At 48.4% G+C, this 16,779-nt stretch overlaps 5 protein-coding genes across 5 annotated transcripts; 1 reads left to right on the top strand and 4 right to left on the bottom strand.

Moving 5' to 3' along the window:
* Positions 1-10: 10 nt before the first annotated feature.
* EURHEDRAFT_462876 (putative SNF2 family helicase/ATPase PasG) lies at positions 11-2,685 on the bottom strand (the record flags this gene model as incomplete). Its single annotated transcript, XM_040784839.1, has 3 exons — positions 11-1,618; positions 1,668-2,501; positions 2,575-2,685. The coding sequence occupies 3 exons, from the start codon at positions 2,683-2,685 to the stop codon at positions 11-13; spliced, it is 2,553 nt and encodes an 850-aa protein (XP_040636078.1).
* An 812-nt stretch (positions 2,686-3,497) lies between these two features.
* Positions 3,498-5,418, bottom strand: EURHEDRAFT_380190 (uncharacterized protein; the record flags this gene model as incomplete). Its single annotated transcript, XM_040779256.1, has 2 exons — positions 3,498-4,829; positions 4,885-5,418. 2 exons carry the CDS (start codon positions 5,416-5,418, stop codon positions 3,498-3,500), a joined length of 1,866 nt encoding a protein of 621 aa, XP_040636077.1.
* A 547-nt stretch (positions 5,419-5,965) lies between these two features.
* On the bottom strand, positions 5,966-6,925 carry EURHEDRAFT_462758 (dual specificity protein phosphatase family protein; the record flags this gene model as incomplete). The annotated part of the gene is made up of 1 exon (XM_040784827.1): positions 5,966-6,925. The coding sequence occupies one exon, from the start codon at positions 6,923-6,925 to the stop codon at positions 5,966-5,968; it is 960 nt and encodes a 319-aa protein (XP_040636076.1).
* Positions 6,926-8,289: 1,364 nt separating this feature from the next.
* EURHEDRAFT_438177 (putative C2H2 transcription factor) lies at positions 8,290-9,116 on the bottom strand (the record flags this gene model as incomplete). The annotated part of the gene is made up of 2 exons (XM_040783452.1): positions 8,290-8,791; positions 8,854-9,116. Coding segments are annotated over 2 exons (765 nt in total), but the record flags the coding sequence as incomplete, so codon positions are not given.
* A 6,402-nt stretch (positions 9,117-15,518) lies between these two features.
* Positions 15,519-16,523, top strand: EURHEDRAFT_380186 (snoRNA-binding rRNA-processing protein IMP4; the record flags this gene model as incomplete). The annotated part of the gene is made up of 2 exons (XM_040779255.1): positions 15,519-15,560; positions 15,633-16,523. 2 exons carry the CDS (start codon positions 15,519-15,521, stop codon positions 16,521-16,523), a joined length of 933 nt encoding a protein of 310 aa, XP_040636074.1.
* Positions 16,524-16,779: the final 256 nt, after the last annotated feature.

Raw genomic sequence — 16,779 nt, 5'->3', positions numbered from 1 at the left:
TGAATTAGTATTATTTCCCAGCAACCTCAGCCAAAAGTCCATTCCCCTCTCTCTTAGTCTCAACGGCCAAAAACGCCGGCCCACTCTGATCCAACCCCTTCTCAGCACGCGCATACGCCTCCTCACTCCGATCCGTCAAGATATCAAGATCCTTCTCACACAGAATCGAACTCGGATCAGCGCCGGTCTCAAATTGCTCAAACTCATCCTCGCCAAGTGCCTTTTTCAGATCATCAACGTCATTCTGGTTTCCCGATGCGCCGGTGTCGAGTAGACTCTTGAATTTGCCGTTTTGGATGACTAGTTTTTCTAGACGGCGCTTCGAGTCTGCTTTTTCGAGGAGGGTTTGTTCGACTGTTCCCTTGGTTGCGAGACGGTATACGATGACAGGCTTTGTTTGGCCGATACGGTGTGCGCGGTCTTGCGCTTGTAGATCTTGTTGGGGGTTCCAGTCTGAGTCGAAGAGGATGACTGTGTCAGCGGCGACGAGGTTGATTCCCTGCCCACCAGCGCGGGTGCTTAGAAGGAAGATCTTGTGCGCAGGGCTAGTGTTGAACGCCTTGATCTGTGCGTGGCGGTCTGGCTGACTGATCGCGCCGTCGATGCGGCAGCAGTGCCAGTTGCGGAGTTGAGTGGCCCAGTCTCGGAGGATGTCAAGCTGTGTCTTGAACTGGGAGAAGATGAGGATCTTGTGGCCATTTGATAAGAGGCGCGGAATGAGGCGGTCGAGGAGGAGCATTTTGCCCGAGGAGGTAACGAGGGATTCGTCGATTGCGCTTGGGTCGTCGCCCCAGGGCCAATAAAAGTTGTGGGGAGAGTCGCAGGTCAATCGGGCTTGCATGACGGGGTTCTGCATCTTCTTTTGGGCGATTTCTTTCTTTGCAAGCTTCATTGTGTTGGTTCTCTCCAACTCCTCCTGCTCGGATTCGTTAGGGTCTTCAATTTCTAGCTCATCCTCGATGCCTTGCTCAACTTTCCGCAACTTGGAAAGGAACTCCCGATCACTGATCTCTCTGTAACTCTGAGGTCCTCTGCGTCTGCGTGTGCCCGATCCATTGCTAGCAGGAGTGGAGGCACGACTGGATTTGATACTCTTGTTAGGGGTTGATGATCCGCTGCTATCAGCGCCGCGTTTCCGACTCGTTGCGCGTGTCAGTGTCTTGTTCTGCGCCACAATTCTCTCCCGTGCTTTGTTTTCCAGGTACTGGCGGCCAGTACCATTGAGAATTTCACGGTACAGGTCCTTCTGCTCAACCGTCAGAGGTGCATAGAGGATGTACTCTCGTTTCTTTGGGAGCGACGTCTCAACGTCTGTTTTGATACGTCGCAGGAGGAATGGCTTCAGGATCGAATGCATTGTCGAAACCAGCGTGCGTTTCCGGCGTTCAACCACATTAGCTTGGCCATTGTTGTCCAGCATTGACGAGAAATCGAACCAGCCCTGGAAGCTGTTGAGGTCGTTGAAGATGTCAGGTAGCAGAAAGTGCAGTAGAGACCACAGCTCGGTGATATTGTTCTGCAAGGGTGTACCAGTAATGAGAAGTCTGTTCGCAGAGTTGTACGAGAGCAGTTCCTTGATGAGCCGGCAATTCATATTCTTCAGACGGTGTCCTTCGTCCTATGACTCGTCAACATTGAACCATCACGCGAATTGTCAGAAAACGTACCACAATGATATACCTCCACTGGTACTGCGAAAGGAACTTCCGGTCGTTCATACAAATCTCGTAAGATGTACAGACAACCGGGAAATCCATACTCCTCTGGTCTTTCAGGTTCAGCTGATCTCTCCTGATAGAAGCACGCTCTTCCTTTGGCCCATGATACAAAACCGCATTTATATCAGGAGTCCATCTCGCAAACTCATCCACCCAGTTGCTAACGGTACTCAGAGGCGCAGCAATCATAAATGGCCCCGAGACCTTCTTCTCCTTGAAGAACGCAATAAGTGAAATGGCCTGGATCGTCTTCCCCAGACCCATCTCGTCAGCCAAAATTCCACACAATCCATTCATCCACAGTGTCTTAAGCCACTCGAGTCCCTCCAGCTGGTACTTCCTCATCTTGCCACCCGTCACCAGCTCCGGCTGCTGAGTAGCAACGAGCTCCTGCTCACCAAGCACGGTGGGGTTGGCTTCGAATTCATCAGCAGCTTGCACGAGTGCCTCCTGTACTGATGGTTTGTCCTCTGGGACGCCTGCATCCGCTGCCTTCTGAAAGTAACTCGAGATGTTGTTGTTGCCCTTTGCAGGAGCCTTCTTCCCACGGCCTGAGCCTTTCTTCGGTTTCTTCGTATCCGATTTTGCAGTTTCCACCGCTGCTTCTTCTTTGACGGACAAATGTCTCGCACTCGAGCGAGTTCCGCGCTTTTCGGTCGATTCGTTCTTGGGGGTAGACTTGGTATTCTCGTCTGCGGCCGCTTGTTGCTGTAATCTAGCCGCTTCCTGCCTCGCCTCTTCTTGCTGCTTTTTCATCTTGTCCGCCATGATAGCCACAAAAACCTGCACGTTCAATCGCCAAGACGTTAATCCATTTCCTCTTCTTCAAGGTTCATGATAAGGCAGGGAGAAATACCTCACTGGTGTTCAAGAGGTGCATCAGCGCCTTAGCCTTCGTATCTATCTCCTCCACATCCTCAGTCGTATCCTCTGCTCCATTTGCGATGTACTTTTTTGCATCCTCCATTTCCTGATCGGCGTCTGTCATTGGGGACGACGTAGACGATGGCTGCGTTGATTGCGGTCGTGGTTGATTCTCGCTCTGCGAACCCGCAGGCGTAACCGGGGTGTCCGGGTTCGACATATCGTTTTCTCTGGGTCAGTTTAATTACCACAGATAGGTATGGATTCGAGAAATTGAATCAAAAGCAAATTAGTATTCGTAGAATTTATGGGGGAAGGATAGGACGCCCGGCTGCTGGTCCAATGTGATACATCGGATGGAGGGAGAGCAGTGCCAGAGTGGAATTTCAGCGATCAAGAGAAATCCCGCAATCTGGGCCAGGAATATTCCGGGATTGTAAGCTGCTTCGGTTTCAGCTTCTTTGTGTATGAACGGGGCTTCTTTTGTCTTTTGTTCGTCTCTTTCGTCGCGAATCCTGGACGCGGATTATCGCGTCGGTGCACGGGCCATATCTTTATTGATTTTCTAATCATGATAGGGACACCGAGAGACTACAATTGACTCTACAGAGTGAAGTACATAGCGAAGAATACGTTTTAATTATTTCAAGATTTATTCACAGTATAACAAGCTGTTTCTCTTGCATCTCTGGCTGTTATGGTCCCATCCAAGATTGTCGCAGTAGGCCATATCGTCTTAAAACGAGCCCTATATCCAGTTACCTGTTAATCAGATAGACAAACCGCGGCCATGGACATCGTATCCTTCCTCCAAACCCATATCAGGATTTCCTTGTCAAATATTTGGATTATATGACATGTAGCGCTTGATTCCAAAGTGCGAAAGATGTCGATAGCCGTAGTAGTTGTCATCTGTCATTGATTCCCCATTAAAACTTCTTTAGTTGGAGAGGGTGTAGGTGTGGGCACCAGCACCATCTCGTCCTCATCCTCGTCGGATTCTTCTTCATCACAATCTGAATTTTCGGCCTCAGGCGTAGTCTCAACATAGCTGGTCGTCGACCGAACATTGTCGCTGAAACCCAGACATGACGGCGACGGGGAAGGTGGACGCGAGACTTCTGAGCTGTCACCCATAACCTCATCATTAATTTCATCCTGCTCGATCTCTATCATATCATCGAAGTCCAAGAATTGCTCATCCACCTGAAGGTCATCTGGGTTCCTTTCAAGAATAACTTTCCCTGGGGACGTCAGTTGCGAATGGCTCTCGAATGACCTAGGGTCTGGTTCCATTAAAGGGAACGCAGACAGCCAATCATCGTCGCTCACGTCTTCCCACGCTTTATTCTCAAGGCTTCTGGAGAAACCTTGTTCCACTTCTAATCCAATTTTGTTCAGTCTGTCCTTTAGCCACGTAGAAACAGGTACCGGGTTTCCCCTCACAACTAACTCCGCGAGTTTTTCTGTGCTTGGCTGTGGAGGCATAGAATCAACAAGATGATAAATAATGGGAAGAGGTGAAGTGACTGCCTTTAGCGGCTTTATACAGGGGTGGAGCAATGCGTCACGGTGGGTGATGTTGCAAAGTCTCGAAAGATCCGGGTCACCCTGACGCTCAAATATGTCTTTTGGAGCTCCAGGATATATGGTTATGTTGAGGCGTGGCCGTTTAGACGCGGGAAGATCAAAATCAGGGACAGTCCTATCCGTAAAACCATCCATTGAAGCGAAGGCATTCACTAATGGTGAGCCTGTCTCAGAAACGGTGTGATTCTTTCCCTCCTCAGTTGCTTTCCAATCAGCTATACCATCGCTCCATTCCCCAGCGTAGCCATTGTCTATCCTGCGCTTATCAAGAAACCGTCTAGCATTCACCAACTCCCCGGGATAACACGAGAAAAAGTCCATTTTTATGGCGTCCGATAATCTGCGGCCGTATTTTCGAGAGGCCCGGCGAAATACGAACTTGTGTGAAGACCTGTCGTGATTCAATGCGCTATTGTCTATTCTCAGAAGCGCTTTGAGCTGCTTCTCCCGCATTCGCCGTAGTTGCGCATCCTCCAAGTCCAATTGCTTCTCACGTTGAGCCATATACTCTTGTGTCTTCTCGCATTGCTTTGTCGTTAAACCAAGCATATGAATGACCGTAGGCCAATTATAATGCTGGAGAAGGTTATCGGCAATTTCGACTTGAATTCTGGGGGACAGGTCGCCCCATTCAGGATCATGAATTGGGTTGGCTTCCTTTATCTGTCGTCAGCAAGGGAGATCTAAGGTTCGAGACAGCCGCTCAACCAACCTTTATGCCTCCTCCATCAGGGGAGCTATCCATCTCGTAGTCGCTATCGTCCACATCACGATACGCAAAGGACGTATCACTGTCTGTTTCTGCCATCATGTCCATATTTCTGGTGTAGATAGGATTATAGCCCCCATTGCTCGCAACCCAGCTCACGGTGATGGGATGGTCGTCTCCATCGACCATAACCCAGCTCTTCGGCAATTTTTCGGGTTTAGCTCTCACGTTCACTCCTGCTGTTGTGCTTTTTCTGTCGGGCCCTTTGTGAATCCTGCCATCTGGATGAAACTCACGTCTTGGCTCATCCTGGCGCTGTATTGTGTTCCCCTGTCTGGAAGCATTCTTATCCCTTTTCCCAGGAACTCGTGGCTCGTTCAGGGTCGGAAATGCAGCGGGAGGTAGATTTGGGTTGTAGTCGACGTAGCGATGCAGTGGTGGATCCCTAGATCTGCGTAGCGATTGTCTCGGACATTCCTCGTAGGTAGCCTCGTCTTTCAGACGCTGAGGCGCGTTTACAGTACCTCGAAGCCGCATGATAAAGTTAGGTTTATTGCCTGGTGACTGTCGCGTTCGGGAAAGGGATATCTGTCAATAGACGCGTCTCGACGCGTAGTTAAGGATATCATATGGAGCAGGCAGGAGATAAAACATGGCCTCTTTGGAATTAATGGATGACAGTAGTCAATGGAAGACAATATTTATGTATTGGAGAAGATAAAGAGTATAACTGAGGGTCTGAGCAAGTAATTGTAAAGAGAACAATCTGGTTGTAGACAAAGTGACAAAAGAGGAAGGTGGTGACTAAGTGGTCAACATTCTTCTGTGAAGTCCAAAAACAAGTCAACAAATTTCAAACATCAATAATGACAAAAACTGCAAAGAAACAATAGTAGCAAATTCACATTAATACAAAAGTCTTCAGCAGGGTATCTTCATACAAGTCTAGAAACAAGAATAAGAACATAGGCAATAGTCAGGGCAAGAAAACAGAATGACAAAGAGCGCCAGACCCTCAAGGCTCTAACAGTAAACAGTTCACTTATCCTTGAAAGTGCCGCTATGGCTATTCAGGACAAAGCAACTATACGCGGTCCTGGAATGGAGCCATCGGCTTCCTAGCATCCCACTCTTGGTTCCTATCCACATCCATGACATGGTCTTCCATTGCTTCATCGACGTGAGAATCAAAATTCCTTTTCTTTGGGGCCGACACCGGAGGAGGGGCAATATCTGATTCCGCAATGGATACACGCCTAACTCTTTCCACGTCCCTCTTAGCCTCAAGAATCGACTCGAAGCTCATCAGCAGCTGACTCAAATCATCCTCGATACTGACACAGAAGCGCCGGTTTTGCAGGGTCTTAAGCGCAGCCATTGCATCCAAATTGAACATGACCATCATATACGTTATCAATACTGCAGCTGAGCGCTCGTTGCCAGACTCACAAAACACCAGAACCTTCCTCTGGATAGGAGATCCGAATTTGCCCCGGCCCTGACTAGCAATGTGATCATTGATACGTCGAATTGCACGAGGGAACGCGGTAATCAGCTCTTGGTTGCCGGAAACATCGACGGAATCGGCCTCGATACCCAGTTCTGAAGCTGCCTTGTCACCGGATACGAGGCGTGCTTGGGCCGACCGCTGGTTTCGAATTGCCAGGAGCAGTGTAAACCCTTCTCTTTGGAGGTATTCCCTATCCCGCAGGCACGCCATTGGACCCAGATAGAGAAAGGGCAAGATCGGTTGAGCTACTCTCCTCATTTGATAATTCCAGTCCTGAGTGAGAAACCTGTGGACGAAGCAATCTGGGTTTACCATTTCGAAGAAGCCAGGGCAGACAAAGTCGCCTTCTTTGAAATCATGAGAGGTAATTTCGATGCTCTGCTCCGTGTCTGGCCCGCCGTCGCCGAAGCATAGCAGAGTGGATGCCGATAAAGTGGGTTGGATCTTTCCGGATGTATATTCTTGACTGCGGACATACTGCGAGGTTTGCTTTTCGGACATAGGAACTTCCTTGGTGGTAGATAACGGCGCCATCTTGGCACCTTTTCCGTATCTCCTGAGTAATCGTCTGTAGGAAGTGCGCGTGTTGTTCTCAGCAATCTATCGACAGAAAAATACGTGTGATTCCTCGTCCAGGTAAGAGCTCAGCCAGTTCAATAAGGAGAGTTTCCCTTCAATAGATTTCCGATGAACAAACGAGATCCTATAGAAAGCCCACCCAGTCAGGAACCCGAATTAATGATTTGCAAGGACTAGGACATTTCAAAGACACGCTGCCCAGTAAGTAATGAATGTGTCTAAGTTCTGTCAATCCAGTCTTTCTCTTTCTTTCTCAAGCACGAAACAATGTGGAAAAAGAATAATGAAATCAACTTTTGAGTTCCTGGCCGACGAAATAGAGAGTCTGAATAGGCAATAAGGCACTGACCAGGGGATGATCAGCTGACCCTGCATATGCCAAGAAATTGTACATCTTTGTGCATAGTGCACAAGACATACAACCATAAATAGCCTGGGGCTGTTTAATAGCTTCTAGTGCTTAAGCTTCTAGTGCTTAAACGAAGCCATAAATTAAACTGACTATAGGCAGAAAAGCTAATATGTACCGGGCCCAGTAAATACGCTGGGCAACCAGTCAGGTGACACAAGACACAAAGCAACATGGCCATCCCGTATTGGTTAGGATGAACCATAGAGTATAAAATCACAATCAATTGAATTGAGTCATACTACGGCTAGAGTCATTCATAACCAGCTGGTTCTAGCTATATACGGACACCGACTGGGGGGGATCGAGCCTTGGGCAAGACGCGTATGATGCGATACTGTTATATACGAAGAGAGCATGACTAGTCGTGGATTACTAAGTTTTTTATTCCTGGGCCTTAAAAACCCCATAGCAGAGAAAATACACCTTACTTAGGGTGACATAGAAAGATGAGAAAGCACATCGCATTGCAAACTATCAGAAAGCCCAACCTAAAGCTATGGGACAAGCAACACATGACTTTGGAGAGGATGATGGCAACAAAGGAAATGGAGTGTAAACGCCTGGGTATATTTCCAATAAACAAAAGCAACATAGCAAGCCATCCGCGAAACACCTCTTGGCCCGCAACATTGACTTCAAGCAAACGCCATATTCTTTTAAAAGCCACCGATTCCTCCCGAAATGAAAGTATAGTAGAATCAGTTCCACGTACTCTGAAACAAACCAAGTCACGGTAACTTCATTGGAATATCCGACGAGGAACCTTATATATTCAGAACAGACAACGAACGCCTGTATTGTGCAAAAAGAAACGAAGATCTAGAAAGACCTGAACTGTAGCGGGCAAGTGTCAGAAACACGTGACGTCTCACGAAGCAATCTCAACTCGTCCGTCCCCCTGCGGAGCAGGAGCAGGAGGCTGTGGGATAGCTTGTTGAAGTCCCCCAACAATCCTTTCAAGTTCCTCTAGACGACGGTCCTTCTCCTCAACCTCGCGTCGTAATCTCTTGAGTTCGTTCCGCATATCAACCCCATTTTCTTCCTCGGTCATTCCAATAGAAGGATCATCAAGTGAATCGCGCTTCCGCTTAATGGCCGGAGGGGCTGAGAGGGATGCGGTACCGTCCAGTTCAGACACGAGGTTTGGCAATTCTGGCGAAGGACCACTCTCTGTGTGCATGTGGCGTCGACGAAGGTGCTCCTTCAGGTTCTCTTGGCGCGTGAATCCATGGCCTGTGCTGCGGTTGCAGTCGGCGTATGGGCACATCAAGGGCTTCTTGGCATTGACGTTCTTCTTGTGTACTTCGCGCTGGTGTCTCAGCAGACCGCCGGAGTATGTAAATCCTTGAATTTTATCGCAACCCGGTTCCATACACTTGTAAGGTCGATCATGTTTATCCATGTGTTTGCTGTGCAGACGCGTTATGTTAGCACCATGTTTCCTTAAGAAGGGAAATCAAAAAACACTTACTTCCATTCACATGGGCGACGAAAGATAGGAGGCGATTGATGGCATTCATGATGATCGCAGTAGATTTGACCCGCGGCATTCTTGGGCGGATCGCGCGTTCTTCTCACCGACAGACGCGGGCGAGATCCCTCCATAAAGCTTGTAGGGATTTGGTCGTTCATCTTCGCTGCCGGAGAGAGGGATTCTTGAGCTGTGACGAGGATAGATGCAGGCCCAGGGGGACCTTCGCTTCGTGGGCTAGGATAATCAGACCCGTCACCCATAGCGCAATTGCAACCCCGCCGTTGACAGTGGAGGGTTGGTTGTGTTGAGAGTGAAACCGTCGAAGGAGCGGAAAGGTAATATCAATAATTTGAATATCTTTCTTAGAGATGAAAAATAAAAAAAAGAAAGATAAAAAAACAGAAGGCGTAGCGGCGTCACTCAGTCGTGTAGTTCGGTAGTAATCCTTAAAGAGGAAAAGAGTTGGGAACCAAAATTTTCAGGTTGAAACAAGGCAACTATGTTATGCCAAGGCGCTAATGACTAATCATCCAAATTGGGTATCCGCCACTTCGAAGTCGGATTTTAGCGATATGCCGAACAAAGGAGACAGTCAAGCCGGGGATGCGCTGTTTTTATATACTCTGTAGAGTCGAGTTTTTTAATATGTTTATTAAGAGTCAGACGAGATGAAGGCTGACTGTTGGATCTGATCTGGTCGATCCTCCCAGGATTGCCTGCACACGTGGTGTAGCCTGATGAAAGAAAAAGGGGGCGCGTCGTTTAGAGTATATACGCCCAATCGGGTATAGTAGAAGGACGTTTAGGACTGAGGCGAGGTCAATAATGAGCCTTTTTTGGGCGGCAGTAACTGGAGTGACTCATCATATCTAGTGTATCATAACAGGAATAGTCAGGCAACGACGGACGATATTAACGCCCAAGTCATCGTGACTCTTGAAATTGTTTGTATTGCCAATGGGACCGCTGAACGCCACAGATGTGGCGTCTAGTTAGCCGCCAATCACGTGCCGCGTACTGACCGCTCAGCTTCGAAGCGATCTCAGTTTCAGCATCACTATTGTCAATGGAGATAAAAGTGAAGCTGAAATGCAAAGCTTGGAGCCAGATCATGTGTGTGCGTGGTATACATGGCGGCCCTGTTGATGCTGCTGATGCTGTGTTGAACAGCCCTGACCCATGTCGGCATTACCGCCTTGCTTCGTTGATCCATTGGTGCCAGAAAATTCCGGTCTTCAGGCACAATTCATGTTCGACCGGATTACAAGTTTGCCTTCGGTGAGGAGCAGCTGTATGCGCAATATGAACTCAGCCACCTCCACTGTCTTTCGGTAGAGGCTCAGGAAAGTCAGTGCGAATATACCCTACATAGTACAGCACGGCTTGATATGCCGTATCGTGACGACAGTTACAGTTATAGCAAATACCATTGATCTGTATCAATGAATCAGGAGTTAGCTGCTTGGCTTGTGTTATTTTTGTCTTCAGACAGTTCCTATTGTGGATTGGATAATATGCCAGCGAACGACAGCACACGGTCCATGAACATCAGTGGCACCGTGTCATTCTCAAATCCGGAGTTCTTTCGAACAAAGGAAACCCTTCCAACTTCGGCAATTTTGAGCAGGCATCCGGATTGTTTGCGTTGGAGTTAGCATAGCATTCAAAACGTTGATTGTGGCGCAGCGTCCCAACCCAACGGATACTCCGAATCTCTCTGCAGCGTTGACGAGTAGGGCACACTAATGCTTGGCCGTTATATATCAGCATGTTATAAGCTCGATCTACTGTGGCGGAGTCTGCAGGATATAGAATTTTTCGATGCCTGTTCGATTTTATCAAACAGGTTTGCGTCTACGGCGGGAATATATAAATAGTAGCATCGAGAAGCCGGACACTGCCCTATCTGGAGAGGTACGAGGGATATTCTAAGAATATTCTTGGAATTTATTAAGGCAGCACAGTAACGAACGGAATAGTTAGATTCATTTGCCTTCGACATGGCGGCTAGTCCCACTTCAGCGGCATTGCCAAACCGGGTCATTTTAACATAGTACAGAATCGACGTCAACAACAGAGTTTAGAGAAACAACCGCGAGAGAAAACCGGCATGTGGCTGTTTTAACCACTCCGAATGACCATGGTGACTTCTGCACTGCCTTGGTGATACCGACTAAAATCAACTAAAAGCATTCAACAGAAATAAAACGTAAAATTTATGAAAACAAACAAAAGTCATGGCAGACTGCATTATGGATCCGCTGCTGTCTATCGTTCGCGGGCAGGTTGAACTTTTCCAGCATGGCCGAGAAATCCGTGGAACGCAGCGTGAAGCTGAATAAGTCCCCAGAAACCTCGTTCGCTGCTAAGAATGATTAGCGAGGGCAAACAAACCGTGCTATCAATATTGAACGGCCCTGGACTGTCCTCACAAGCCGCGCACAAGCTCATCAGACATTGGATATAGCGACTTTTCAAACCTGATAGAACGGATCTTAACCATTGAGAAGAGATGCTAACCCCTGGGATATCAAAAGTGACGACAAATGATAAACCCGGGATCTCCATTAATCTCCGCTAGCAGCTTAAGAGATGTTCCTATCAGTTGGAAACCTGCAAGAAAGGCACCAAAAAGGAGACTTTCATGTCCAACGAGGCGAACGAAAGACGGCACGGAGTCCAAATATTCGAGCCATGACTGACGCGACCCAAACATTTGCAAGAACCATTGGGTTGCTGGTTTATAGGAATGGCTGTCTGCAATAGGCGCCATCCTAAATCGTGAATAACAAGATAACCATAATCAATCATAGCTACCCCCAACCTGGCTTGCAAACGCTGTGGAAACGCTGCGCGCATCGTCATCATCGTTCATATGACCAGGGACACCACGAGTGACACGAATGCTAGCAGAACTACCCCCAAAGATGCTATTATTGTCAGGGACTCCGGGCCTGTAGGGCTCGCGTCCTCCAGATTCCACATAGCGCTTCAATCGGTCTGACTGGCTAAGACTGGGTTGCTTGTTCATGTCGTTGATGCTTAAGCCAGCAAGACTGACACCACCCTGATCAACGCTCTTGCCGTCAATGATGCTGGCCGTGATATCAGATTCCGTAGCGGCGACAGACTCTCCAGCAAGGCTGGGGGCTCGCTTTCCACGGCTGCCATTGGCCTGTCGACCACCAGGGAGGGCGGGCCATGAATCCGTGAAGTTCTGGAACATGGGAGGATAACCAGATGGAAGGCCAACCCCACCGAGAGTGGACGAGTGAACGGAGGAGACATCATCGGGGATGTAGCCAACCATGGATCCAGTGTCGTGGAAATCGTTCCGGTGGCCATTCCGTCCATTCATTATACCACTAGTAACATTCGATGCGTGGCTATAGGCGATCTGGAAACGCTGGGGACCCCTGTACGCCTGCTTGGGGCGGCTGAACTGGATCAGAGATTCCTGGAGGTTGGTGAGAGGCCCTTCAACGAGACAGTGTCTCTCCTTGAAGTGCTGAAGGAGGAAGTTCCACAGAGGATGCTTGGACAGAACCTTCGGATTTCCGAGGATGGCCAATCCATACTTGGCACGAGTAAGGGCAACGTTCAGACGACGAGGATCACTCAAAAAACCGATACCCTGATGGTCATTGGAACGGACACAAGAGAGGATGATGAAATCCTTCTCTCGTCCCTGGAACGCATCGACAGAAGCAACCTCGATTTCCTTATAGAGTTCTTTCTTAAAGGTGCCGTTCGCTTGCATAGAGCTGACAATATAACTCCGCTGGCCTTCGTACGGTGTAATGACACCAATATCCTGTGGCTTTACACCGGCCTTGAAAAACCGCGTAACGATCTTCTCCACATTCGTTGCCTCCGTGCGGTTGAGATACGAAGTTCCAGAAGCCGCAATCTCTTCGTTTCCCAGATTCGACCAGAACATCATGGGCTGATCGCCAATAGGCCAAGGAAAATCAATTTCGGGCTTGAGACGATCGACACCAGTAATACCATTTTGCAGAGAACCTTCGTAAAACATGTTGGATGGAAATTCGGACAAACATGGGTTCATACGATACTGCACAGCGAGGCGGATAGGTGAGCAACCAAGGATAACGAGACGCTCAAAGAGAGATTGGTTGAGACCAGCCTTGGCAGCCTTCTTGTTCATAATGACAGGTCCAAGCTGCTGGTGGTCACCAACTAATACGACCTGCTTGCAACCCATGACCAGCGGAATCATGCACTCTGGCTCAGCGGATTGCGTCGACTCATCAATCAAAACAGTACGGAATTTGAGCTTAGAGAGACGAGGGTCACCGGCACCGACACAGGTGCAGCAAATAACATCCGCATTTGCCAAGATCTCCCGCTCTGCAGAACGTGTGAGTTGCTTCAATCTTTTCTCGTCCTGGCTAGACAATTCTCCAAGCTCAGATTTCAATTGGTTAAGTTTGATGAGCTCAATGTTGGTGTCGTTCAAGCGCACTTGCTCATGCAAGGAGAGGAAGCCAACGGGAGATTCCACATCTTCGCGGGACTTGGCAGTCACTCGCACCGTTTTGAGACCGGTTCTATGGATGCGTTCGCAGAGCTGATCCACCGCTACGTTGGACGGCGCGCAAACCAAGACTTGACCTCCGTTGATCTTTCCAAGATGATAAATAATAGTCGCAGAAGTGACCGTTTTACCGGTTCCAGGTGGGCCTTGGATTAAACTCATAGGTCTCTGGAGCACGCTCTTGACTGCGTTGATCTGGCTACCATTGAGCTCCGGAAGACCAGGAACACTGAATTTCTTCGGTAGCTGCGTCTTCATGGGCGCAGCTGCAACCTCATGCCCGAGGAGACGGTGGAATATGTAGCCAGAGACACTCATCTCATCGACTGCAAAAGTCTTCATAGCGAGCTGCATACGGTCAAAAGAAGTCGACTTCCAGACATAGTCTGCAGTGAAGTTGTGAGTGCACTCTGTAGGCACAGACTTGTGCTCACCCTTTGTGCGCAATTCGATAGTCACCTCATCCGATTGGTTGTTCGGAATCTTAATCACATATCCCATTCCTTCCCACTTGGCACGCAATTCACCGGTATATTTCAGGCGCATCTCGTCGCCAACAGCTAATTTGACATCTCCCAGTTCGAGTTTTGGAAGAATAAAGCTTGCCAAGTGCTTGTTGTTAAGACCCAGATCCCAACGAACAATCAGCCCATCCTGCGACTGAGACTCTTTCAACTTGCGGTCGTAGTCGGCCTCAATTTTAACAAGTGGTCCAAAGATATTCTGGTATTGGAAAGGGTTATCGTAGCGCAGGAGAACTGGAGCAGGCTCGTCATCCACTGCTTGGGCTTTTTCAAGATCCGAAAATGTTGCTTTGGAGTTCTCTTTCCACATCTCTTCCAGTTTAGCGATCATCTGCGGGCTCAAGTGACGGGCACGGATCTGTTCTTGATCGGATGGCGTAGCCACAAGCCAAGACAGGAAAGAACGGTCCTCAATGAGCGGATGCCAGCGTGATGTGTCCCAGTTCATATCCTTCGAAGAAGGCATGGCGGCACAGGGCTGGCGGCACAGCAGGACGACGACTGTATCGGACTTCGCGGGAATAAAACCGAGAAGGAAGACATTCTTCGTACCGCAGTTGTAACATTCGAGAATCGTGTCTCCCAAGGACGACTCGGGATGCAGTTGAACTTCCTTGTGCCGAGCTCGAACGAGGTGGTTGACAATATGCGAAGAGGAGGTATTGCCACGCGCACTGCAGAACCATTTGTTGCAAGCCAGACACTTGACAACGCTGCTCGCGTTATGAATACCACAATACCTGAACAGGACAGACAATTAATCAGTAAAGCCGCCCACACTTGGCCTCTTTTTTTTTTTTTTTTTTTTTTTTTTTTTTTTTTTTTTTTTTTTTCCTTTCCATAAAGGATACTCACGCGCATGCATGCGAAGGCAGCTCCTCCTCCTCCGCATTTCCGGCAACCTTCGAGTTCTCAACAGCCTGTGCGCTTGTTGCACTTTCCACGTCGTCATCGACATCCGAGCCTTCTTCGTCATCATCGTGTCTTCGCGGACGGTGGGTAACGTTGATATCGTCGAAGTCCGCCGTGACTCTATCGTCACCTACAGCTTCTGCAGTCGAGGCCACTTCGGAAGCCAGGCGATCTTCTGAACGTATATCCATGACGAGCTGTTGGACTGCGAATGGAAAATAATCGATTAGGCTGAAAACCCGGTTTTTAGAGCAACGAATCGGTCATGAACGAATTTTTGGAATTCAAGCTTTTCGAAAGAATGAACGAAGAGGGTGAGACCGCTTAATCAAACAACCAGGAATACGCTGTCCTGTTTGTCGACCGAGACAACAGAGGGGCAGAAGCTTAGGCTTCATTAGCAACCGTAGATAGAGCAAGGGAACGTCCGGACGAGTGATACACACTTTGTTTTCGAAATTTGCAAATCCCCTAGATTCCTCCGTCGCCACAGCACCTGACAAAGAAGTGAATGGTCTTGTCCCTTCCTCTTGATTGTTAGGTTGTATCCGGACGCTGTGGTTTTGCGATCGGTGATTGATTTATCGGACGCCACATAGTGTCCGGATGACGACACGGACCACGAGTGCAGTTAAAAAAAAGTTGCCCGCTTTTGCAGAGAATCTCCGATGACCATTCGACAACTATCCAAGACTGCAACAAAGATGCTGGTAAGTGACGCGTGATTTGTTATCTCTTTTGGTTTCGCTTTGCGCGAAATAACCTAGCTAATACTCCAATAGCGCCGTCAAGCCCGTGAACGACGAGATTATCTGTATCGGAGAGCTTTGCTTCTCCGCGATGCCTCTATCGCCGAAAAGCGTGCGCAGTTGAAGGCTTCTCTGGCCTCCGGAAAGCCCTTGGACCCGTCCATCACAGACGATAAGAAGCTCCGCGAAGATTTCAAATATGACGAGTCATTGCCTGCGTCGGAACGAAAGAACAAGGAAGCTGATCTTTTGGACATCGATGATGAATATGCCCTAACGTCCGGACTGATCGACCCTCGTCCAATCGTTACCACCTCCCGGAATCCGTCCATACGTCTTGGTACATTTGCCAAAGAAGTTCGCTTGATGCTCCCTACATCAGTTCGATTGAACCGTGGAAATACTGTTCTTCCAGACTTAGTGTCCAGCGCAAATGGAGCGGCGATGACGGACATGATCCTCCTCCACGAACACCGTGGAAATCCCACAGCGATGACGATTTCGCATCTTCCTCACGGTCCAACCATCAGTTTCTCGCTACACAACGTCGTCCTTCGAGCCGATATCCCCAATGCTGCTCGCGGAACCGTCTCGGAGAGCTACCCACACTTGGTCTTCGAGGGATTTCAATCGAAATTGGGTCAGCGTGTTGTCCAAATCTTGAAACATATTTTCCCACCGCGCGACGCTGATAAAATCGGTAATCGTATCGTCAGCTTCGTAAATAAGGAAGATAGTATCGAGGTGCGGCATCACGTTTTCGTCAAAACTGGGTATAACCACGTTGAGTTGGCAGAAGTTGGGCCTCGGATGACTATGAGGCCGTTCGAAATCAGAGGCGGCTCACTGGACGTTTCAAGTGGCGATATTGAATGGAGTCTCACCCAGTACACGAGAACAAGCAGGAAGAAGGATTACCTCTAAGACTTTACCAGGGGTACGTGCTATGTACAAAATATGGCGCCAAAAGAAAATGTTCTGGTTCGGCGTATGATGGTGTTCAGGAGAGCTTGAGTCAATGTTTTCATAATTTCGTTCGGCTAGTTTATACCCTTTTTAAACTATTAGACACCTCTTACACATTTAATTCCGTACACTTCGCATTTCCCGTAGAAAAATACCTAGTGTATCTGTTATTGACCTTTTTTTTTTTTTTTTTTTTTTTTTTTTTTTTTTTTTT

The sequence above is a fragment of the Aspergillus ruber genome, assembly GCF_000600275.1.
Source record: "Aspergillus ruber CBS 135680 unplaced genomic scaffold scaffold00027, whole genome shotgun sequence".
NCBI classification, from domain to species: domain Eukaryota; kingdom Fungi; phylum Ascomycota; class Eurotiomycetes; order Eurotiales; family Aspergillaceae; genus Aspergillus; species Aspergillus ruber.
The sequence above is the reverse complement of the archived record's forward strand: the minus strand, read 5'-3'. Positions and strand labels throughout refer to the sequence as shown.